This window comes from Antechinus flavipes, chromosome 4, assembly GCF_016432865.1.
Source record: "Antechinus flavipes isolate AdamAnt ecotype Samford, QLD, Australia chromosome 4, AdamAnt_v2, whole genome shotgun sequence".
Taxonomy (NCBI): Eukaryota; Metazoa; Chordata; class Mammalia; order Dasyuromorphia; family Dasyuridae; genus Antechinus; species Antechinus flavipes.
In genome coordinates, this window is record NC_067401.1 from 88,728,455 (window position 1) to 88,753,355 (window position 24,901).

General features: G+C 33.6%; 1 protein-coding gene across 10 annotated transcripts in view; it reads left to right on the top strand.

Annotated features, from left to right (window-relative positions):
- The first annotated feature begins 3,778 nt into the window (after positions 1–3,778).
- RGS7 (regulator of G protein signaling 7) overlaps positions 3,779–24,901 on the top strand; it is a 677,137-nt gene continuing 656,014 nt past the window's right edge. For 3 of the 10 annotated variants that reach the window (XM_051993519.1, XM_051993521.1, XM_051993524.1), the window contains exons 1-2: positions 4,096–4,405; positions 5,566–5,693. In XM_051993519.1, coding sequence (XP_051849479.1) covers positions 5,616–5,693 — 78 coding nt within the window. In that variant the 5' untranslated portion in view covers positions 4,096–4,405; positions 5,566–5,615. Of the gene's footprint in view, positions 4,406–5,565; positions 5,694–24,901 lie in introns of all 10 variants that reach the window. The other 7 variants (XM_051993522.1, XM_051993525.1, XM_051993520.1 and 4 more) reach the window with 7 other exon arrangements.

Below are 24,901 nucleotides of genomic sequence, written 5' to 3' on the forward strand. Positions count from 1 at the left end.
CAAACATTTGGCTTATTTACTAAATGGTAAGAGAAGATTGTCAAAAGCAGCATCAAGTTACAAAATAAATTTATTTGTAAAATCTAACAAAGAAATAATTGTAAGCAGTATTATCTCATAAAATAGAGAGCAGTGATGGGTAAAACCAGTCTAAAGAAAGCTTAGTAAAATATCAAGTAAACTAAGCCATCTTATCATTCAAGGATGAAAATGGAAAGAGAACTACAAAGGAGAAAAATGTAAAAGACTTGCAAAAGTAATTTCAACAAACTTCTTTTTCTGTCAAGGATAATAAAGTTACTACATTTAGATATTACAGTTCCTGAGATGTTTATAGAGGAAGTAAAAACAGCAGTAAAGAGAATAAAGACAGATTTGGAATAGGTGTATCTAATGGAGATTTGAAGGTGATGTAGTCATGAGGACAATGAGGAACTAATTTACGTAGGAAGGGAAGATACCAAAAGCATGGAAGAAAAACTTAAACCTCATTTATTTAGTTAGTATTTTTAAAATAGTGACTAAGAAAATTTCAACAACTACCAATATTTATCTATATTAATTTTCTTCTCTATACCAAATCTTTATGATGGACATCTATACACAAATTGAGGCCATCCTTGATGAGGATATTAGTAAGTAATAATGCTTTTGCAAGTGATCTTCCCTGATGGACAGCATTTTTACCATATTATAACTGACTGAAATATATAGAAAACATAAGATTGCATTTTGCTTCTTACTTATGGATTATGGAGAAGCATTTCCTGCAGTTGAACAAATTGCTTTATGATCTCTTTTACAAAAATTTATTTTATATGACTATAAAAAATATCTGAGGAAGCTTTGGAACCACAGAAATAATCCTGTTCAATGAACTTTTGATAATAATATCACATGAAATATAAAAGAGAGAAAGTATTTGCTACTGTTACTGAGGAGATCCATCACAAAATTCACACTGAGGAAGAATTTTCTGTGAATGGTGAGCTCTTCCTGTTCCTCCTATTTACAGATGACACTGTGTAGATTTCATCAAGCTCCAAGACATTGCAAAACCTCTGGAAGATCTTTAATCTTACTAAGGAGTTTGGCCTAAACATCCATATACAGGAAAGGTTATATATATATGTTTAGATGTCAATCTACGTTTGAATAGATATCTAATAAAATGTTTCTAACATTGTGTACCAAATGTCCCAAAAGTCTTAGTTCAGTCTGAAACTTCAAGATTAAAACTTCTTGAAGACTTAACCTACACTAAGATTTCTGGGACATGGAACAAACAATTAACTTGGATAATAATCTGTTCCCAGAGTTTAACAGGAGGAAAGTGGGCTGGATTGATTTGTGGAAACTGCAAAGCAATTTTACTGATTCCTTAATAGCAGAGTTCTATCTTGGCTTTACTATTGCACTTTGTTGCTTTGGGCTAGATTTTTCAATGCATTCTTTTCTTCTCCTACAATCCCCATTTTTACATACTTACCCTGGCAAGGAAAGAACTTTACTCACACTGAGGCCTCTTGATCTTAAATATTCTTGATTCACAAATTAATTTAAGACAATGTCTTTATTTTGTTTTTTACTGAATTATGTAGTAATTTCACATGTTTAAAGTCTATTGGGGCTGCCTTGGATTACCGAACCACTGAGAAAAATCAAGTCTTTCTAGTAGATCATCAAACATTCTTGCTATTATTGTGTACAATGTATTCCTGGTTCTGCTTGTTTCTCTCAGCATCAGTTTGTGTAAATCTTTCCAGGCCTTTCTAAAATCAGCTTGTTCATCATTTTTTTATAAAACAATATTATTCTATTACCTTCATATACCACAACCAGTTAGCCATTCCCCAATTGATGGATATCTACTCATTTTCCATTTCTTTGTTACCACAAAAAGAACTGCTACAAACATTTTTGCACATGTAGATTCTTTTCCCTTCTTTATGATTTCATTGGGATAAAGACTCCTTGAAAGCGCTGCTAGGTCAAAGGATGTGCTCAGTTTTATAGCTCTTTGGACATAGTTCTAAATTGCTCTCTAGAATGGTTGGATCATTTCATAACTCCACCAATAATTCATTAGTGTTTCCACACCCTACTTCTTTTGTGCTCCAGTTTGTACCCTTCTAAACTTTAACACCCAGAACTGGGCATTGCCATATCCTTTGTGTTGTTTAAATAGGGCAGAAGACACATGTACTACAACCTATCTTGTTTTAGTAATTATGACTCTTTTAATGCAATATAAAATGACAGTAGCCCTTTTGGTTACTTGTCACATTTTAACTCTTATTAAGCTTGCAGTTCACTAAAATCTCTAAGTCTTTTTCACATGGATTATTATTTAGGCATTCCTTTTCCACTCTAGACTTGTGTAGAGTAGTTGATATTTTGAAACCACATATGGCATTTTATATTTGCACTTCTTAATTTCTAATATAGGACATGGGGAGCAACCTTGGAGCTAGGGGAACTAGATTTTAAGGCATGTTTCTGGCACATACTAAGGTATGATCTTGGGCAGCTCACTTAACTTCTCATTGTTCTATGTTGGAGAGAAGATGATCTCATGTGCAGAGGTCTTTATACCCATAACTAAATTTACCTTATTTTGTTTTATCTTGTTGAGAATTTTTAAAAAAGAAACTGAATGTATTATCTGTCTATGATTTCTTCAGGTTTTGTATCATCTACATAATTTAATTAAGAGGCATGCTATTTATACTTTTATCCAAGTCACTGATAAGATTGTTTAAAAGTAAAATACTAAAAATAGATCCCTAGAGCCTTAGTGATCTAATTCATGGGTAACATCAATAATCCTTGGGTCTGGCCACTGAATGAGTTTAGAATCCACCAAATTGTGCTATGATCCAGTCCACATCCCCCCATCTTTAAACTTCATTACAGGATACTGGAGAAAATGTCTATCATACATTTTAAAGTGTTAGACATATCTGAGTGAGTATTAGGCCATAAGAATTTGTCAAATGACTTATTGAAATCCAGGCATATTATGTTTATGGTATTCCTATATTTCATCAGTCTAGTAAACCTATCAAAAAAGAAATGAGGTTAGTCTGGCATTATTCTTAAAGAACCTCTGCTGCTCTGGAGTCATCATTCCTCTGCCACAATATTACAAACCATATTTTAAAATCATTCTTTCTGTAATTTTGTCAGGAATCATTATTACGCTCGTCTCCTATTTTTTGAAGAATGCATTTTCTCCTATTTTTTTTTCCTTAAGAAGTCAGACATACATTCATTCTGTAGTAGCTCTTGCAGAAGAGTTAATGACAATCAATTGGAAAGAATCCTGATGAATCATCCCACGGTTTCTCCTTCCCCCACCTCTTGAATGTTTTAGAAGTGGTGGAAAGTCGGGATGAAATGAAGTGTATGCGGGGGGAGAAACTTACTTTGCGTAGTCAAAAATTAAGATAAATATTCTAGAATGTTTTTCACAGGTAACAGGATACTCACTTTTAAATTGACCAAAATTACTTTATTTTCATTCTACTTTTTAGGAAGCCTGGATTGCTTCAAGGAAACTGGATTAGATCAGTCCGTAGTCTTTTCTACCCCCACCCTCCTCACAACCCGGGTGTCTCCCGATCTGGAGGCTGGCAGAAAGGATTAATGTATCACATGTGAGAAATTGTATATATTAAAAATAATAGTAACAGTAATGCAGTCGATTAACTTCGAATCCTACCTGAGCACTCCCACATCAAGTTAGAAAGAAAAACTACCAGTTGGATTGAGCCCTTCATGCCTAAAGCCATTTCCTTTCTTTGCTGTTTGCTCTCAACAGCACGGATCTCCATTACTTCTTACAGTATTAAAAGCAAAGATAGCAAGAGAAAGAACTGAAGAAGACGAGCAGAGCAGAAACGCGCTTCAATGGGTTTCTAGCCCATTTCCTACTTAAAGGGAAAGGTGGTGTAGAGAGGGAAGGCAGGCAGGCGGCGGGCGGCAGAGGCAGCAGCAGCCACGCCAACCAGAACCAGCACCTTTGGACGCTCCGCTCGTCCACGTGACTATTCTCTTCCCTCCTCGCCTCCTCCCTGCCCCGGGCTGTCGCGCGCACAGGCCAGGGCGTCTCAAGCTCCTGCACGCGCTCGCTTTACCAGTCCTGAGGAAAAGGGAGCAAGCGAGTGAACGAAGGAACTGAGAGAGCTGCTGGAGCTGTTCCTGCAAAGCCAGCTGAAGAGGGTTGCTGGGAGGGAGGGGCACGAGGAGAGGAGGTCGCAGCACCAGGAGCAGCGCGGTTCTGCATTTTCTGTGTGATGAAGGTTCATTGCATTGCTCCTCCGTTTGTTGCTAGCTGACACTCAACTGCACCCAGTGCGCACCAGAAAGGAGACACCGCGGTGCCGTGACCTTGGCCGAGGAGGTAAATACAAGGTGGTAAGAGGGGAGGAGGGAAAGGAAATAGAGGAGCCCTCCCTGTTTCTCCCACCCCCTCCACCCCCTTCCTCAATCTGGCACTATGTGAAGCGAGTACGTTTGCTGTGCGTTGGGAGGCGGCTACTGCTGAGTCTATAGCTTTCTCTCAGGGACTGCTGTTGCCGCCTTCTGTGGCGCTGTCCACGGTTCTGAAAGCACTGGCTTGGGCTTTGGCGACTTCATTGCAGGGCAAACAGACTCGCCTGCCATTTGCTGCTTCCGTGATCAAGTCAAGCAAAGAGATTTGGGGGTTGGTTGTTTGTCTCCTCCTTTGTTGATTGCTCTGACAGTTTGGTTTCTACTGATAATTGCCCAGGTAGCCGTCGGAAATGTTTTCTCCTCCTTGGTTGCCGAATCCGTGTTGTGGTTGTGGCACATTCTAATGTTTTCCTGCAAAAAATTAACTAGACTGTGCTCCGACTTCTTTTAAAGTAGTGTGGGGCAAAAAAAGAACAAATAGCTGACACTAAGATAAAGTGAAACTAGGTGACCAGGACAAGCAGAAATGTGCTTTATTTCTCTCCCTATAGGAACCCCAGATGTAAAAACAGAAAATACACGTGCTAGTGAATTGCACAGGAATATGGGTCTATTATTTATATGCCTAGGGTAGAGCAGGCACCTGAGAAGCACTGTGGAGGAGGGGGGCAGTCGAAAGGATGATGTTTTTTGTGTATTGTCCTACAAACCGTTTTGGGAAATAAAATCAAGTGGAAATGCAATTGGTTGTAATTTTAAAAAGATCCTCCTTTTCAGTAATTAGAGGAATTTTTTTCCCCCATAATGTGACCATTCAGTACTTCTTCAAGTAATTCCTCTTTTTAAAAGTCTCAATTAAAATAGAAATCAGCTGAACGTGTCTGATCCAAGTGGTAGGCATTCATAATCCCTAAGGTTACTTAAAGCTTGATTCTGTATGTTGTAGCTATGTTAATGCTGTAGTTTATTAAATTTTTAGTGTATTCTTCTACCGAAGTGACAGAGTGGAAATATTCTAAAGTTAGTTTTTGTATGAATGACTTTTGAAAGAATGAAAATAGAAAGGGTCAAATATTCACCATTTGTGAATGATAAAAATCTTATTGGGATCTCTCTTACTTTTTTCAGTGGCAAGTTGAAAATTCCATTATTTAAGAGCCTATCTGATTTGGGGTGACATGGCACAGGGAAATAATTATGGACAGAGCAGTAATGGGGTGGCTGATGAATCACCCAACATGCTTGTGTACAGAAAGGTAAGGGTTTCTTCTTTTCTTTGAGTAAAGGGATACTTCTGACATTTATTTAATTCTTTTTGTTTAGTCTTCTTAGTAAGGAGTATAGGTAAGTGAAATAACTAGTAAAGATGTGAAAAATATTTTGCCAAAAGTAATAGATGATATTATTGTTCAATAGTAATTCTATTAACACAAAATGAAGTAAATGTGCTGATTATTAGGTTTTTCTGCATGTTTTTCATCAACTTATTTGTTACCATGATAACTGCAGATTATTACATTCCAACTTTTTTAGAGGAGTACACATAATTATTATTAGTCACATAACAATTCTTTTATCTCTGTCATAATCACCCTTAGTATTTCAAATGTTAGCAAATGTACAGTATATTCAGTGTTTTAATTCTAGGAGTAAATATAGACTAGGTTGCAGCTTTATGGTGATCAATTAAAGTATAAAATTTCTGGCATCTGTATGGATGTGAAAATGAGTTATTTTTATTTATTAAACCAAGTAATCTTTGTACTTGATATTAGATTGAAGCAAATGATCATTTTGTTCTTGTGTTAATTTTATCTTGCTTGTAGAGATTGATTTTCTATGACCCTGAATATATTATGAAAAAACAAAAAGAACTTTTGATGCCAAAAAATATTTGACAGTTCTACTCATTATTTAGGAATGATATCAGCAACAAGCTTCTAGACCTTGAACTACAATGATGAAAATGTATTTGATGACTATGTACATTTAAGAAGAGTTGTTTAGAAGACTCCATTTCACATATAATCACAAATCTTAATAAAATAAGGAAACAGTATCTAACTCCTCCCTCCAGTATGTTTACCATTGCATTTTATGCTGTTGTTATTTTAGAATATTTTATTTGAGTACTTATTGTGGGAAATGCTTTAAAATGTAAACTTAAATTAACAAAGATAAAGAGACAACTATCTTGAATATAAAAATAATTTTAAAAATCTAAGCAATGCAAGAGAGAATAAGTATGCTTTACCGAGGCATTATCAAAGCTGAGTACAAATGAGAATTTGAAAATTATATCAGGTTTAATGCTACCTACACTAGAATTTGTCTTTTAGCTCATTAGACCAATAAAAAGTGGGGAAAAGTTTTTGGAAATAGTTATAATTGTTCTTCTGATGCAGAGAAATATTGATATTATGGCAAAGTTAATGAACTATTTCTTTCTCCACTATTTCAAACATCATTATGCTTTATATGCAGTATATATGTTTAGACTGGGTACGGGAACAGCTGAATCTACAAAGTAAAAGACTGAAATTAAGAAATATTTTGCCTCAGTCTGGACAAATCAAACAAAGTAAAATCCATTTGGAATTTAAGTAGTTTATATTGGGTGCAACCATCCTTTCAGCCTATTTTGTTATGTGCTGGGTGGAAATACCCTTTAAATACCAACAATCTTTCTTGAAGGTATATTATAGAATATATTTGAAAGTTTCTTTTCCTTCCTTCCTTCCTTCCTTCCTTCCTTCCTTCCTTCCTTCCTTCCTTCCTTCCTTCCTTCCTTCCTTCCTTCCTTCCTTCCTTCCTTCCTTTCTTCCTTCCTTCCTTCTTCCTTTTTTCCTTGTTTCAACTAAGGCTAGCACTTTAAAGAATGCCTGAATTATACAATATTACCAAGGATATTTAGATGCATAGAATGCAAAAGTTTGGATTTTAAAACTTGACTTTAAAGTTTAATCAAAAAGTTGCTTTTGGGGGACTGAAATAAATTCAATTTTTTTGTCTTCTCTTCGGACATTAAAGGTGCAAATTAAAAAAAAAAACATCTCAGCTATCTTTTCCCATACAAATATTACATGATTAAAAGATATGAAGATAGTTTGAGAATTAATTGAGTGTTAATTTTAAAATAAAAAAATTATTTATATCATCTCATATATTATTTTTTCTTAATGGATAGAAATTGATGAATTCTGAGAAAGCAGAGTAAAATACCAATTTTCCAAACTTTCATAAGTGATATAGGCATGACTATAACCATCATGACCTACCTTCTTCATTGATTGATTTCTTTAATTCATTGTTGAGTTTTAACAGTACATAGAATTTGCCTCTACAAGAATTTTTTTTTAGTAGCCATGTTATATGTGTCAATCTTAATCACTAATATTTCTGGATTTTCTCTGGTTGTCTAGTGGTATTTTATACACACACATACATTATGTGCATATGTGTTTTAGATGTGATTTGTTTCTCAACTTCTAATTGTTAGATAATGTTAACTACAAAACAAAATACAAACTAGAAAATAAAGGCACATTCTGTTTAATAACTACTGGTTATTAAAATAAGCATATGTAAATAATACAGCAGGAAATATAGTTACCACATACTTCTAGCTTATATTTGACTCTATATTCTCTGGCAGCAGAGAAGCATTTGTACTCTGACAGAAATAGTCAGAAGGACATAAGTTGAGCGCAAACGTTATGGTGTTTCCACTATTTTACCATCATAGATTCATAAGTTCTATATAGAAAATTCTTGTTAATCAAGAAATAAAAGCAAGAATTTCAAGAAAAGTCTGATACCACCGTTTATCATTCTATTTCAGGAGAGGAAATGGACAGGTAAATTGCTGTTATACTGACTCACATCAATTTTCCACTTTTACTTCATTATTGCAACACAGTTCTTGAAGGCGTGTTTTGAACAAGAAATAGCCAGCACCACACAGTGCTTTTTGCTCCCATATGTCACATTTTGGTTAGTGAGCTAGTGTTGTGATAATTATTTTTACTCAGAATACCAATATGTTTGGGTATGTTATTTATACTTCATTTTCATTGCTACTTACAAAGACTGGCTCCCAAAAATGTTAAAATGTTCCCATGAAGAAGATGAAGTAATGGGTAGTTAAGAAAGTGAAGCAACACATGAAGGCCTCATGCAATATTTCAGATAATTGGATGTTTGTAGTTGCTGCTTCCCTTTTGACCAATTTTCCTTTATGACTATTCCAATGTAGAGAGTAAAGTGTTGTCATCCACAATCTAGGAAAGACTGCAGAGCTTATTTTTTTCATCTAAAGGCAAAAGTCTAATTTGTGTTATGAAGAATATGTAATAACACAAAGCTCAATTTCTAAGCAAAGAAACATACTGCAATTGAAAGAAAGCAATTACTATTTTATAAAATTAAACTAAACTGGTACTAGCAAACAGTATATAATGTGTAGTCCTAATGTCTTTAGGTATTTTGAAGAGTGTAAAGTTCTAGACGAATATATAAGGTATTTTTAAAATCTAAGCCAGACATTATTGACCAATTTCTCCCTGTTTTGATGCTGCCTTTTCTTGAATAAGGATAGGATATGTGATATTATTTATTTGGAAACATGTTGAAAGAAAGTGTGGTTTAATGGGAAAAACATGGTCAAGAGAATTATGGGCAAATCAGTTGGAATCTGTTAGCCTCAGTTTCCTCATCTGTGAAATGGACATAATGATAACTATAGTCTCTATCTCAGAGTGATTAATGAGCATGAATAGAATAATTTATGTGGTGTTCTTTGAAAACAGAAACTATATTTTCCTTGTGTTCTGATTTTTCTCTCTAAACATGATTCACAAAGAAATGTGTATTAAAAAAGTTAATGTATATACATGACCAGAAAAAATAATGAAATTTAAAAATTAAATATAAACTGTAATAAATATATGTAAGCAGAAATGTAAGTTGTCATTATTTTATAAAACTCAAATGCATCCAAGACTCATGAGCCTCCATTCAGGCAAGCTGCTGGTTATTGTAGTAATATTTACATCCTCTTAAAGAGAGACAATCAGCCTTGGCTTTCCCTGAAAACTGCAGCCTTTCAAAGGTATGTGGATTAATGGCAATCTCTAGAGCTCCATTATAGCTTGATATGAATAGAATTATTTCCGAAGATCTTCCTAGACTTTGCCCTAACTCCCTAAATGACACCGACTATATAGAATGGCTAGGCTAGACTCCAGAGGAACAAAGATGTCTTATGGCATGGGCTTTGGCTGATAGGCTGCCCACTTGCATTTCACTTTCTAATCTAGTAGCTGACATATTATTTGCCATAATAATTTTCTTGAGGAGCATGATGTCAAAATTTCATAGCAGCTGAAATCCTGGCTTTTCTCTGAGAACCACACTAGAAATGAACAATATATTTCTGATATCATTACACCAACTGTTTGTGCTCCTGCTGTTATGAAACAAGTTGAAAATGTTTCCTTAATTCAATATTTTACTAGGATTACTATGCTTTTCTGAAACATAGAACTACCAATTTCATAATAGCACATCTTTTCATCTTTTTTGTTAATAAATAAACATTAACCAAACCTTGAGATGATAATGAAGTTTTTGTATTAGATATTAAATGAGTTGTCACAAGTGTAGATTTTGAAAAAGAAAACAAAAGATCTTTAAGATCTTAATAGCAAAAGTCAAGACTTTTGTGCAACATTTATCACTTCAATTTCATTGATCTCAGTGTCTTCAGCAATACTTTTAGATGAAGGCAACTCCCAGGAAGAGATGCTGTCAAATCTGATCTTCTTAAGGAGATAGTAAAAGAGAATTAATTAAAATTCAACAGTTTTATTCTACTGTGCATAACTCTATTTATGATTTTCTGTAAGCACTTGAGTGAGGCAGGTTCAATACAGTGCTTCTTTTTCACCATCTGTGAAATGAAGAATGTGATAATGTTCCAGCCTTAGAGTGAAGTGGACAGTGAGTTCATGGATTACTTACGACTTTGGCTGCTTGTACAATTTTACAATCCAAACAACAACTGAATGTAGTTATCAACCAATGATGTTATGGATGAGGGTAAAAAAGTTTTTTGCTTATTAGCTTGATTCAGATGTTATATGAGATCAGAACTATTCATTCCTGGAACCATTCTGCTCCTGGTTATGAAGGGATAGCCAATCTCAAAGTGATATGATTAGGATTAATTTCTCAAAGAAACTGTTACAGTCAGAACTGATCACATTAATCTTCTTGGGACTGAATGGGTGTTTTCTCGTTCTCAGTGTTTGTTTGTTTGTTTGTTTCCAGCCTTTATCTTCTAGATGAGGAATTAATCACACTGGCAAAGTTTTAGACCATGCTATTTCTTATATTTCAAAACTTGTTTAATCATATTTGAAGTCTTTATAGCAATAATTTCTTTAGGATTTGGGCAAGTAGAGTGTGACTTATAGGGGTTAATAAAATTAGCAAAGATATTTCTTCCAATGTGACATAGGCCCTTTATTAAATCTTACAATTGGAGAATCAAGATAACTCTTACACTTGAAAAGGGTGATTTTTAATTTTTTCCTAATTCACATGAGTGAATTTAGATGCCTGATAGAAAATCTGATGTGAACTATTTAGCAGAGGCTAGGAGGGGGAAGGGATTTGGGATTTGGCTGTATGGAGTACTCTCCTTGTTCTTGGCATAGCCTTAGCTATATTCATTAATGTAAATTAAATCTACAGTAATACCTTTCTTTGAGATTTCTTTTTTTCTTTCTCTACAGAGGAATAGCTTCAAATAGTTCAAGTTTTAATAAAATTGATTGAGACCTATTTTTCCCTTAGTAAAATATTGCTACCAATATTTACATTGTGGTAGGATAGGACAATGGTCTGTGATATTTCCACCCACAGAAACCAGATGGAACTCTTTCCAAATGATAATATGGTGATGAACATTGGATAATAATTAACTTGAGTTCAGTACAGGAAGGTCCTCAGTGGATGAGCTCTTTCCTTGCCCTTAGTTTTTATAATAGTCATTGTTGTTTGTAGGATTTAGATAAGGACTTATAACCTGATTTTTTTTATCCCCTTATCTTCCCACCTCCAATCTTTCCCTTCTAATAGGTCAGAGGAAAGTACAGAAATTAATAACAATCTATCTAGGGATTTTGTTGACTTCTAATAGTTTTAATAGTTCTTTTGAGTTGTCAAAATCAGTATTTTTAGTTTGCATGAACAATGGAATATGTTATAAAAATACTGAAATATATGGTGATTGAAATATTCAATACCTGAATTTATAATGTTCATTTAAAAGATAGGATTGTTGAAAATAACAATTCAAATAATTGGCAGGGATTCTAATTTTTATGCCACCAATGAAAAGACATTTGAATGTCAGGGTTATAGTGATTTCCATTTTAACATAATGTCAACCTAATTATAAAATAATTGTGTATGATATAGCTAGTGCTCCAGTTTTTCAAAAGAAGTAGTCCTAAATTCCCCTACCACTTGCCTAAGGAAATGTAAAAAAAAAAAATTAAGCAGTTTTTTAAAAAAAATCATTTTTCCCTTGTGTCCAATTCAATCAACTTAGAAACTTGGGACATTGGTGACTTGATAGACAGTTTTCATAGTGAATTCCCAGACTTCAGTTTTACATCTGTGCTTTCAACTTCATGGATATTACCACTTACAGTGAAACTTCATAATGAATGGAAGACAAGTTATTGAATTCTCTGAAAACATCAATCATAAGAAGAATCTCAGACCTGTAGAGTTCGTTTTAGTATCAGAAAAGAATCTCCTAAACTTTCCATACCACATACTCCTTAATATGTATATATACATATGTACTCATGCATATATAATATTGATATATGTAAATGTGTGCACATGTATGTGTATGTATGTATGTATGTCAAACTGGTAAGGGATTAATATACTACTGTAAGTGTCCAGGAAATTTGAACTTTTAATACTCATCAAGAGCAAATTCTATTACCTGGATTTGTGGAGAGAAATAAAAACCTTCACTTCACTTTTGTTGTACTATTTATGATACTTTTCACATCTTGTCTTCTATTGGGTTATGTTTTTTTTTTAAATTATCTCCTTCCTGCCTAGATTTTGAGCTCTAGAGAGAAAGTTACTTATATTATATCTTCCATCTTTATTATCTACACAATGACTATTATAGTGATTTCAGTATAATGGGTACTCAATAAAATGAATGAATGAATTATTTAATTTAAAAATTAATATCATATTTGGAACAAATTAGATTTTCTGTGTTGAAATGAGGGGATACTCATAGAGAGGAGCACAATGGCTTTCCCCTCTTAAACATAAGGAATGTGTACTTACCATTACCACATTACATCAGAATATGACATTGATTCTAAGATTATCAAACTATTGGAGGGAACATGAAAAGGGCCTGTGCTCCAAAGATAGTTAGCTGGCCAAATTTGGAATCTATACTTGGCAAGTCGAGGTTCTTATGTCTCTCTCTTCTTGCCCCTTCTTAAGGAAATGATTCTAGGAACCCTCAGAATTGAAATAAAATTTTGGACCTGTTTTCACATGGAGATTTTTTTTGATGGAACTGTGGCCAGTTTTTGTTTGAAAAAACTGATAGACTTGATTGTGTTCATTTGGTAAAATAGTATCAAAATTAGTTGAAAATATCTGCAGGTTAATGTCATTATAAAGAGTATTTAGAACAGAAGCTTAGGAGGTGAATGTAAAAGTGAATGACCCTGAATGCTCATAATGCTTTGAGCACAGAATCACAGTATATTATAATTGAAAGAAACATTAGTGATCACTTAATCCAACGCACTTATATTAAATATGAAGTTACAGAGAAAAAAGAGGAGGAGTGAATGGACCAGATGATGAATCTGGACTATACTCTATCTCAGTCCAACTTCTATTCCCTAATTTGAAGCCAAATTATAGACATTTGTTTAATGAAAGAATAACCACCATATACATTGAAGGAATGTTTCAAATGTTTCATTTGAAGCAGTTGTTAAATGAATATTTCTCCTCAGATTTATTGGACAGTATCCATTCAGACAAGCATGTAGCCTATCCTTTTCTTGACAAGAAAAAGCAAAAAACTTCAAGTAGTTGGGAAGAAAACTGAAATCATAGAATTTAAAACTGGAAGTTACCTAAAAGATAACTCCAGTTAAGTCTTATTTTTACAGAAAAGACAACTAAGCACCCAAAAGATAAAGCAGCTTCATAACACATGTAGTAAATTTCCAAAGCCAGAATTTTAGTTACAGATAAGCTCCAAGTGCAGTTCTCTTTCTTCTCTGTCTTACAGGACCCTGGAGCAGGTAGAATCCTTGATAGATATTACAAGTTGTGTAGAAAAGGATATTATGTTATAAGTTTTATGGAAGAAAGGGACTAGTTCAACTGTGGGAATGATAGAAATGACTTCTTGATAGAATAATTTTTGTGAGGATCTTCCTGACTTATTTCCTCTTGCTATCTGAAGAACTGCTTCTCAGCACAGATGTAGGTCAGACAAAACAGAACTGACATGATTTCTACTTCTCTCTAGTTGCAGGAAAATGCCAGGAGTAACACTATATATATAAATATTCTCTGCTAGAAAAGGGATATTACTCTGAACTTTATGGGCAACCACCCTGATTCTCTCCCAAATAGGACTAAACAATACAGACTAGACAAATTATCTAAACTAAATACAAATAGACTGCCTAGTCATAACAGGTCTCACAGACCAGCCTGTGAAATTTCAGCTAGCTCTCAGTATCTGTGCTTCCAAATAGCTCTCACATCCCAAAGTACTATGTTTTATGCCTGAATAATGATACACCAAATGGAATAATAGATCTAGTAACCTAAGAGAATGATCTTATCTGTCACAGATATAGACCCCACCTTATAAGTTGGCTCACTCTTTAGCTTCTTTATTTACCATTTAGTTTTGTTTGGTTTAGTTTGGAAATTGGAATATGTATTAAATTAATTGCCCCATGGATATTATTTTTGATTGTTTGGAGCATTAGACTGGTAGAATCCCGTTCCTTTGCCTGCTGATTGTTAATGACTCATAATGTGTCATAATTTAATAATGATTGTGGAAATAAATATTTGTTTTATTTTTTCATTTGCATATGTAACAAAGTCTCAGCATTTCTTAACTATTATTACTTGAAATGATATAATAGTTGATTATAGTCACTGAAGGTGTGTATCTCTCCTAGAAATAATGTGCTTTGTTAATATTTTATCCCTTACAATTACTCAAAATGTTTTCAAAGAAAATGAAAAACCCACAGAATTTTGTGACAATTTTTCAAATGGAGAGTTTTCAGAGAGAAAGTCTATGTGTTACAAAATGAGTTTGGCATTCTTATTCTGGGATAATGGTTCCTTTTTTGCATGTGTTATATATTTTTTCCCTTTATGCTATGCCTATTGAATAAGTATCTTAATTCACTTATTTTGGAAGGGTAAAAAAGAAATGAACTGTTCATCTCCATATGCTCTGTTAATATATTATAGATTTCATGACAAATTTTACCCTTTCATAAAATGACTGTTCTCACATAAAAGAGGAAGCTAAAATGTTGTTTATAATTTTTTTTCTAAGCGGTCACCTGCCACTTTTACAATTTGAGATAATATTCAAATATGGCTTACATGATGATTGGCAATAAGCTTTTATTTTTAAAATCTTATCCAGTTTGCCCCTTTCCCTCTTCTCCCACCATTACTGGATCTCTTGTTTTCCATTCTTTTCTATTTCTGAAATACAGAAGGAGGCTTCTTTTCTAAGAATATGGGTAACATAAACTTCATTCATTCATTACAAAGACACCTGATTTAGGAGGAGATACCACTGTTTTAACATTGCATAATTCTTCAGTTTAACTATGAACCGAAAAATGTTTGAGAGGCTAATAATGTGATGATAATTGCTTTTCACATAAAAGCAATTCATCACTTCCCATTAACTCATTAGTTCCCACAGTAGTGTTTTCAGAGGAATAAGGACTGGACCTGTGATTTCTTTGATATAGGAAACTTTCAAGTCAGGAAATTACTATGAGTGCCCTTTCTCACTCATAGTCTGTGGCACAGAGAGTTGGTTATGGCATTGATAGATAAAATAACTTGTTCAAGGTCATACAGTATTTGTCAGAGGTAGAATCTGAACCCAAATGTTCCTGATTTTGAGATGAACTGTCTGTCTACTTTACTATACTGTCTCTCTGACAGAGAAGCACTTAAAAACAACAACAACAACAACAACACTATTTATGACCCTTCCAGGACAGAGGAGTAAAACGAGGCACACAGTGAATAAATAAATTGTTCAAAACATCTGACTATGATCAAAGTATCTTGATCTTGTATTTTACTACTTAGAAGTTTATAATTAGAGATTGCTATACAATCCTCTTTAAAGATGTTTTATAATTACCTTATTCAGATCCACAATGGATTAGACTACTTGCCTTCAAATTATAAATCTGCATTGACTTAAAAAAACTGGTTTTAATACTTTATTCTTAATGTGGTTATTAAATCTGTTAGCCTCTAACAACTATGTTGCAACTAATACTCAGATATAAGTATATAGTTTGTCAAGCAGCTGATGAATTTTCTTGGTTTGATGTAGTATCACATTGTGGATCAACCAGAATATAAACTTCACTGTCACACCTGTACTGTGTGTTTGATTTGGATATTCCTTTCTTATCCTTTCATCTTGCTCTTACTCATACTGCTATGGTGTGATTCCCCCCTACATAACATGTCCTTCATTTATCTGTGACTGCTGGAAGGAAAAGCAAACAACTTTATAATACACATAACCTAAGCAACTCAGTCTTTAAGTAAAGATTCAGAAAAATTAAAATGTAATCAATCACTACTTGGCAAGATGAGAGTTCTCCTGAATATAGTTCATCATTATTTTTGGCTTATTACTTCTTCTGTTGTTTCTGCTATTGCTTCTTCTTCTTCTTTTTTAAATAATAGCTTCAAGCAAATCATCCAAATTTCCAGTCCTTCCTTATTCTTTAATATTGCAAAAGATCATAAAGATCTCACAAAAACTTTTGAGTATGTTTATTTAGCTCAATTGTTGGTTATTACAACTCTTCCATAATCAATCAACAATTTTTTGGAGTTACTATTAAGACAGATATAATAGTAGGCACTGAGAAAATAGACAAAATTGAAAATTCTTGCCCTCAAAGAGTTTACATTAGGAAAGATTTCAGGTAAACATGCAAGTATGTACAAGTAAGTACATACAAATATAATGGGGCCTTTGCAAATGAACAAAACCCTAGGATAGGGAATCTCAATGGCAAAACAGCTGAGAAGTCTGCTCCCTGTCTTTTTTTAGTAATGTGGAAAGAAAGTGCCTAGAAGACCTGTGGAGAATGAGGAGCTATATTGGTTCTGGTCAGTGACCCATATGGTTAAGGGGAAGCTTTTTGGCTATGGCAGCATTCAGAAGGCCATAGCAACTCTGCCATGGCTCTCTTTGCCTTTGGTAACTCTCATTCATAGTATTTGGTGAGAAACTATATTCTAAAGGAAGAGGTCCTGGGATCTTAATCTTTTTGCCTCTGACGCTACATGACTCCAGGAAATAGGCCATCCTTGGCTTCTCTATTCTTTTCAGTTCTTGGTGAAAGGAATGAATAAGATCATTGCACTATAGGAACCGAGTTAAATTAAGCCTGATTCTAGAAGAAAGAGCCATGGTATATCTCTCTCTGTGTCTTTGTCTCTGTGTCTCTCACATATCTCTCTCTGTATGTCTCTTTCTCTGTCTCTCTCTTTTCTCTCTCTCACACATCTTTCTCTCAGTTGGGAGTACATTTCAGGCACAAAGACAGGACATGGAAATAGTAAGACCAGTTTGTTTGGACTGTAACATATGTGAAGGGGAGTAAAATGTATAATAAGGCTTGTAAGGTGGGTTGGAGCTGGGATGTGAAGGGCTTAATGCCAATCAGAAGAGTCTATATTTGCTCTTAGAGATAATAAGAGGCCACCTAAATTTGAGAAGGGGAAGAAATTAGGAGGTTAGACCTGCCCTTTAGGGGAAAAAAAACTTTGGCAAACATATGGAGGATGTCTAAGAGAGGCTAGAATTAGGAAAATCAGTTAGAAGGATATTGCAATATTCCAGGAGACAGGTGATGGGAATTTATGCTTTGTATATGGTACTGTCTGGGTAAAGGAAGAAAAGGGAACAGATGGGAGACATAGTATGATGGTAAAAATTAACATGGCTTCTCCGTGGATAAGGTAAAGAGTATGATGGAGGGGGGGTGCTTTGAGAATGTTTTTGAGGTTGTAAACCTGAGTGACTGAAAGGATGGTGACATCCTCTAGAGAAATGGGGATATTTAGAAGAGGGGATGGTTTTAGGGAGAGAGCAAATAATTAAAACAACAAAAGTAGCAAATAAATCCATTTAAATAAAACATAGTCCTTGCCCTTCAGGAATTTATAGTCTGTTGGAAGAATCCTAATATTTCATCAGAGGCTTTTGCTACCTTTTATTTAAGCTCATCAAAGTTAAAAATTGTTTCTCCTTATCAGAATATAATATTTCATAGTCCTGAAGTTATAGACCTGCTGGGAACATCAGGGATCCACTGCTTAAATAGTTACTGATGATTTAACTACACAATACTCATTATGAATAATATACTGAAATCATCAGGTGCTGTGCTGATCACTACTTTGTACTCCACTGAGAAGGGTTATTGGGAAAAGGAATCTAGTTTATAACTGTCAGGTCTGTATGTTCTATCTGGAAATGTGTATCCATTAAAAGATATCACTATGTTCTCAATTATTTGGCAAGCTTCTTTCCATTTTACCCAGGAGTATCTCACATACTAAGGCAAGAATATGCTTCTCTCTTAATCTTTCCTGAGAGAATGATTTTTCTCAGTCTTCTTTCCCACAATCCATTATTTTTTCCTTTCTATAATGACAATGTGACTTCTCTATGGCAAAGTAACTATTGATGAGCTTTGTCCCATATGTAATATCTTGGGTTTCCTATTTATATCTGTTGATGACATTTGTACCTCTTTTAAAGTCTTTTAGGAATGGTAGGTTTTGGTACAAACTTTGATATCAGTAATCTTAATGAATACTTTATGGATACAACTGAAGTCTCATCATCTAAAGAAAAGAAATTCTTCTTGACCACTTTTCAGAAAACCTGAATAACTAACACAAACTTTGCTGCTCTTGACTTTTTAATAAAATTGTTTGGGAGACCTGTCAGTCTTATAATGTTGTTCCACATTGTGCACTTTAAAGATATTGGATAAAGAGGCAAATGTGCCAGGGGCCTGATCTATTGCTTTTTAGAGGATTGTGTTTAAATGTAATTAAGGAAGAAAGAAAAAAAATAACATTCTTACTTGTATTATTGCAAATAAAGAATGGGGTATATTCACTGAAAATTCAGAGTGTCTGCTGGAGAACTTTTTATCTTGTAGTTAATGAGAGAGCTATCTCTGAAAAATAAAAATAAAATTAGCTAACTGACATAATATGCTTTTCCACAATCGTGAAACAGAAATCACCAGTTTGATACCAGAATCAGGAGGACCCAAGAAAATGAAACTAATGAGCATCCAGGTTAGAAGTCAGAATAGCAAAAAAGTTAGGAATCTAAATAGTCAAGACATAATTTGGTTCAAAATATCCAAGCATTAGAGAGTAAGAAATATAGAATGAATGAATAAAAAATTACTAGATACTTACCATATATCAGGTACTGTACTAAGCATCAGGGAAATAAATAAGACAGACTTAAAGAAAAAAAAAAAAACAAAACTCCCATTGGCTAATTTCTCTTAGCACTGAAATGGGGCTTCTCTGTGGTTTAATTTGAGGATCTCCCAGGGAAAATTGAGGATATCAGTACCTTGGATTCACTTATAAATATCTTTTGGAGGAAGGGGAAAGCTTTTGAAATTGGCTATTTGCTGGTTGCAACTAAATGAAAGTGTGAGGAGAGAGATGGTATTCTATATTATCTATGAGCTCAAACTCCCTTGTACTTAGAATTTTTTTGAATTCAAGCTGAGTTGGTTCTTTGAGTTCAAAACATGAAAAAAAATGGATCTCCCCATGTGCATGCTTTGCTGACTTTATTTAATTGATGAAGAACTAAAATCTTAGGGTTATGTACTTCAATCACTTTGAAATTTTTTTTCTACTTATTTCTATATTTTATTTGCACAAATTATGTGCATTAAAAAACATGTCCTTGCAAGTGGTGTTTGGTCCAAAAAAAGAATCTCCATAATCACATACATACTGAAAGTAGTAGACAGCAAATCTAAAATTCCTTTCCTGGGATCTGAAATCATGTAAAATTTTTTCCTGACGAGTCAAGCTCATGTTGAGAATGAGTCTTATACTCACAGCTTTTTGTTATGTGTAAGTGGGAGAAGAAAGTTAAGAACAGAAGACTTTGTTTATTTGTTTTTATTATTTTAGAATAAGATTTAGTACATGTGCTTGTGTAAAAAATACACATGAAAACGTCAAGAGATTATTTGAGTGCTTTTTTAGAATCGCCTATTTTCACCTTTTGCAATAACAATGTAAATAACACCCTCAGCTGGCTTAGTGACACATATTTATTTATAAAATACAAACTTTCCATAGAAAATTTGAGAATTCTATGGGTATTCATATTAATAAGTATTGCCAATGCTCTGCCTAATAATGTAGCTTATTGCTTTCTTAATTTAATTTTTCTCAATTACATGTAAAAACAATTTTTACATCCATTTTTAATAATTCCGAACTCTAAATTTTCTTCCTCCCTTTCTTCCTTTGCCATTCTTTGAGAAGGCAAGAAATTTGCTATAAATTATATATGTGCAATCATTAAAACATTTTCCTATTAGCCATGTTACAAAAGAAAACAAGAAAATTTTAAAAAAAGAAAATTAAAAAAGTATGCTTTGATTTGCTTTCAGACTTCTCAATTCTTTCTCTGGAGTTGGATGGCATTTTTCATCATAAATCCTTTGTAATCATATTGGATCATTGTATTGCTTAGTTGATCATCCAGCTGATCATTTTACAATATTGCTTACTATATACAATGTTCTCCTCATTTAATTTTGTATCAATTCATGTAAGTCTTCCCAGATTTTTCTGAAGACATCCTGCTTATCATTTCTTATAGCACATTAGTAATACATCTTACTTATCTACCATAAATTTTTAACCCTTCCCCAATTACTAGGCATCCTCTTAATTTCTAATTCTTTGCCATCACACAAAAGAGCAGCTATAGATAGATTTTTTGGTACATATAGATCATTTTCTCCAGTTTCTTTGGGATAGAGACCTAGTAGTACTTGCTGAGTCAAAGGGAATACACAATTTTGTAGCTCTTTGGGCATAATTCTAAATTGCTCTCTATTATGCTTGGATCAGTACCCAATTTCACGAACAGTAGCTGCACTAATGTCCCAATTTTCCCACAAAGCCTCCAACATTTGTAATTTTTCTTTTCTCTCCTATTGGATAATGGGATAGGAATGAAGTGGTACCTCAGAGTTGTCTTAATTTGCATTTCTCTAATTAATAATGATTTGGATTTTTTTTTCACATAACTCTAAATATTTTTGATTTCTTCTTCTGAAAACCTGTTCATATTTTCAAACAATTTATTTATAAGGGGATGTCTTTTAAATTTGACTTAGTTTTCTATATCTATAAGAAATGAGGCAATTAGGAAAAACTTGCTGTAAAATATTCTTCTATTTTTCTGTTTTCTTTCTATTCTTGGCTATATTGATTTTGTTTTTTTTATTTGATGTCATCAAAACTATTCATTTTATATTCATAATACTCCATTGCCTCATTTTCTACTCTGTTTGTCAGAAAGTGTGAAACCACTTGCCATGAACACACTATTTTAATATTAAGCTTAAATCTAGCATTTATGCTCTCGCTCACTTTCATTCTCATCAAGAGGCTTCTTAGTTCTTCTTTACTTTTGTCATGAAAGGAGTATCATCTACATTTTTGAGATTATTTATATTTCTCCTGGCAACCTTAAATCTGACATTTGATTCATTGAACCTACTATTTTGCATGATGTACTCTGCATATAAATTAAATAAGGGGCCAATATACAGTTTTATCCTACTCATATTTTAATTTTAAACCAATCTGTTGTTCCATTGTCAATTCTAATTAAGAAGCAAATGTTAAAGAGTTGAGAATTTCAAGGGAATTAATGAAAAAAAAAAAACACAAATGAAAGTGACCTAGCTGTACCTGATCTAAAACTATATTATAAAGCAGTGGTCACCAAAACCATTTGGTATTGGCTAAGAAATAGATTAGTTGCTCAGTGGAATAGGTTAGGTTCACAAGACAAAATAGTCAATAATTATAGCAATCTAGTGTTTGATAAACACAAAGATCCCAACTTTGGGGATAAGAATTCATCATTTGACAAAAACTGCTGGGAAACTGGAAATTAGTATGGCAGAAATTAGGCATGGACCCACACTTAACACCATATACCAAGATAAGATCAAAATGGATCCATGATTTAGGCATAAAGAACAAGATCATAAATAAATTAGAGGAGCATAGGATAGTTTACCTCTCAGACTTGTAGAGGAGGAAGGAATTTGTGACCAAAGAAGAACCAGAGATCATTATTGATCACAAAATAGAAAATTTTGATTACATCAAATTAAAAGGCCTTTGTACAAACAAAACTAATGCAAACAAAATTAGAAGGGAAGCCACAAACTGGGAAAACATTTTTAAAGTTAAAGGTTCTGATAAAGGCCTCATTTCCAAAATATATAGAGAATTGACTCTAATTTATAAGAAATCAAGCCATTCTCCAGTTGATAAATGGTCAAAGGATATGAACAAACAATTTTCAGATGATGAAATTGAAACTATTTCCACTCATAGGAAAGAGTGTTCCAGATCACTATTGATCAGAGAAATGCAAATTAAGACACCTCTGAGATACCACTACACACCTGTCAGATTGGCTAAGATGACAGGAAAAAATAATGATGAATGTTGGAGGGGATGCGGGAAAACCGGGACACTAATGCATTGTTGGTGGAGTTGTGAATGAATCCAACCATTCTGGAGAGCAATCTGGAATTATGCCCAAAAAGTTATCAAATTGTGCATACTCTTTGATCCAGCAGTGTTTCTACTGGGCTTATATCCCAAAGAAATACTAAAGAAGAGAAAGGGACCTGTATGTGCCAAAATGTTTGTAGCAGCCCTGTTTGTAGTGGCTAGAAACTGGAAAATGAATGGATGCCCATCAATTGGAGAATGATTGGGAAAATTGTGGTTTAAGAATGTTATGGAATATTATTGTTCTTTAAGAAATGACCAGCAGAATGAATACAGGGAGGCTTGGAGAGACTTACATGGTCTGATGCTAAGTGAAATGAGCAGAACCAGCAGATCATTATATACTTCAACAACGATACTGTATGAGGATGTATTCTGATGGAAGTGGATATCTTCGACAAAGAGAAGATCTAACTCAGTTCCAGTTGATCAACAATGGACAGAAGCAGCTACACCCAAAGAAAGAACACTGGGAAATGAGTGTAAACTGCATTTTTGTTTTGCTTCCCGGGTTATTTTTACCTTCTGAATCCAATTCTCCCTGTGCAACAAGAGAACTGTTTGGTTCTACACATATATATTTTATCTAGGATATACTATAACATATTTAACACATATAAGACTGCTTGCCATCTAGGGGAGGGAGTGGAGAGAGGGAAGGGAAAAGTCGGAACAGAAGTGAGTACAAGAGGTAATGTTGTCAAAAATTACCCAGGCATGAACTCTGTCAATAAAAAGTTACAATTAAAAAAAAAAAGAAGCAAATGTTAGAATTGACAGTGGAACAACAGATTGGTTTAAACCTTTTTAATTTAATATAATCAAACCATCAATTTTATATCCATAATGTTCTTTGGTGCTCAAATTTCATAATAATACAACTCTCACAGCCATTAATATAGCCAACTCTCACAGAAATTATACCTTTGATTATACACACCTTTGTTGACAAGATAATGTCTGCCTTTTAGTATGTTGTCCAGATTTGCCTTCCAAGGACCAAGTTTCTTTAATTTTGATGGCTGCAGTCAGCATCTTCAATGATCTGTGAGCACAAGAATATAAAATCTGACATTGCCTCTATAATCCAGTGAATGCTATTACTTTGGTCTCTGCCTTCAAAAATGCATTGTTTTGATTATTGCCACTTTTTAATATAGTTTGAAATCTGATACTGATCAGTACATCTTTTTTTATTGATTCACTTGATATTCTTTACCTTTTGTTCTTCCAGGTGAATTTTGTTAATATTTTTTTCAGCTCTATAAAATAATTTTTGATAGCTTGAAAGGTATGTTACTGAATAAGTAAACTATTTTAGAGAGAATAATATTTTTTTATTATATTGGCTTCACCTAACTATGGACAATTATAATTTCTGTTTATATTTGTGCAAACATGTTTTGTAATTGTGTTCATGTAGTTCCTGGGTTTGTTTTATCAGGTAGACTCTCAAGTATTTTATATTGCCTGAAGTTATTTTAATTGAAATTTCTCTTTATATCTCTCATAGCTTGATTTTATTGGTAAAATATAGAAATGCTGATGATTTATATCAGTTTGTTTTATATCTTCAACTTTATTGAAATTGTTAATTATTTCAACTGGTGGTTTAGTTAATTCTCTAGGATTTTAAAATTATACCATTATATTGTCTTCGCAGAGTCATAATTGTGTTTTCTCTTTGCCTATTCTAATCCCTTTATTTTTCTTTTCTTTTCTTATTGCTATAGCTAGCATTTCTAGTACAATACATAATAATAGTGGCCATAATTCCTTTATCTCATCTTTTTTCTATTCAGCTCTGGTTTTTCATCAGTAATGCTTGAAACTCCTCTTTCATTAAATGTCCCTTCCTTGCTCCCCACCTCATTTTGAGGGGAATCTTATTTTTTTAAATATTTATTCATTTACAAAGCATATGCATGGTTACCTTTGCAAAACCTTTTGTTCCAAATTTTCCTTACCTTTCCCCTATCCCCTCCCCTAACTGGCAGGTAGTCCAATACATGTTACATATGTTGAAATACAAGTTAAATCCAATATATGTTTACATATTTATGTAGTTATTTTGCTGCACAAGAAAAATCAGATCAAGAAGGAAGGAAAAGAAAAACTGAGAAAGAAAATAAAATGCAAACAAATAACAACAGAGAGAGTGATGATGCTATATTGTGCTTCACACTCTGTTCCTACAGTCCTCTTTCTGGGTGTAAATGGCTCTCTTCATCACTGAACAAATGGAACTGGTTTG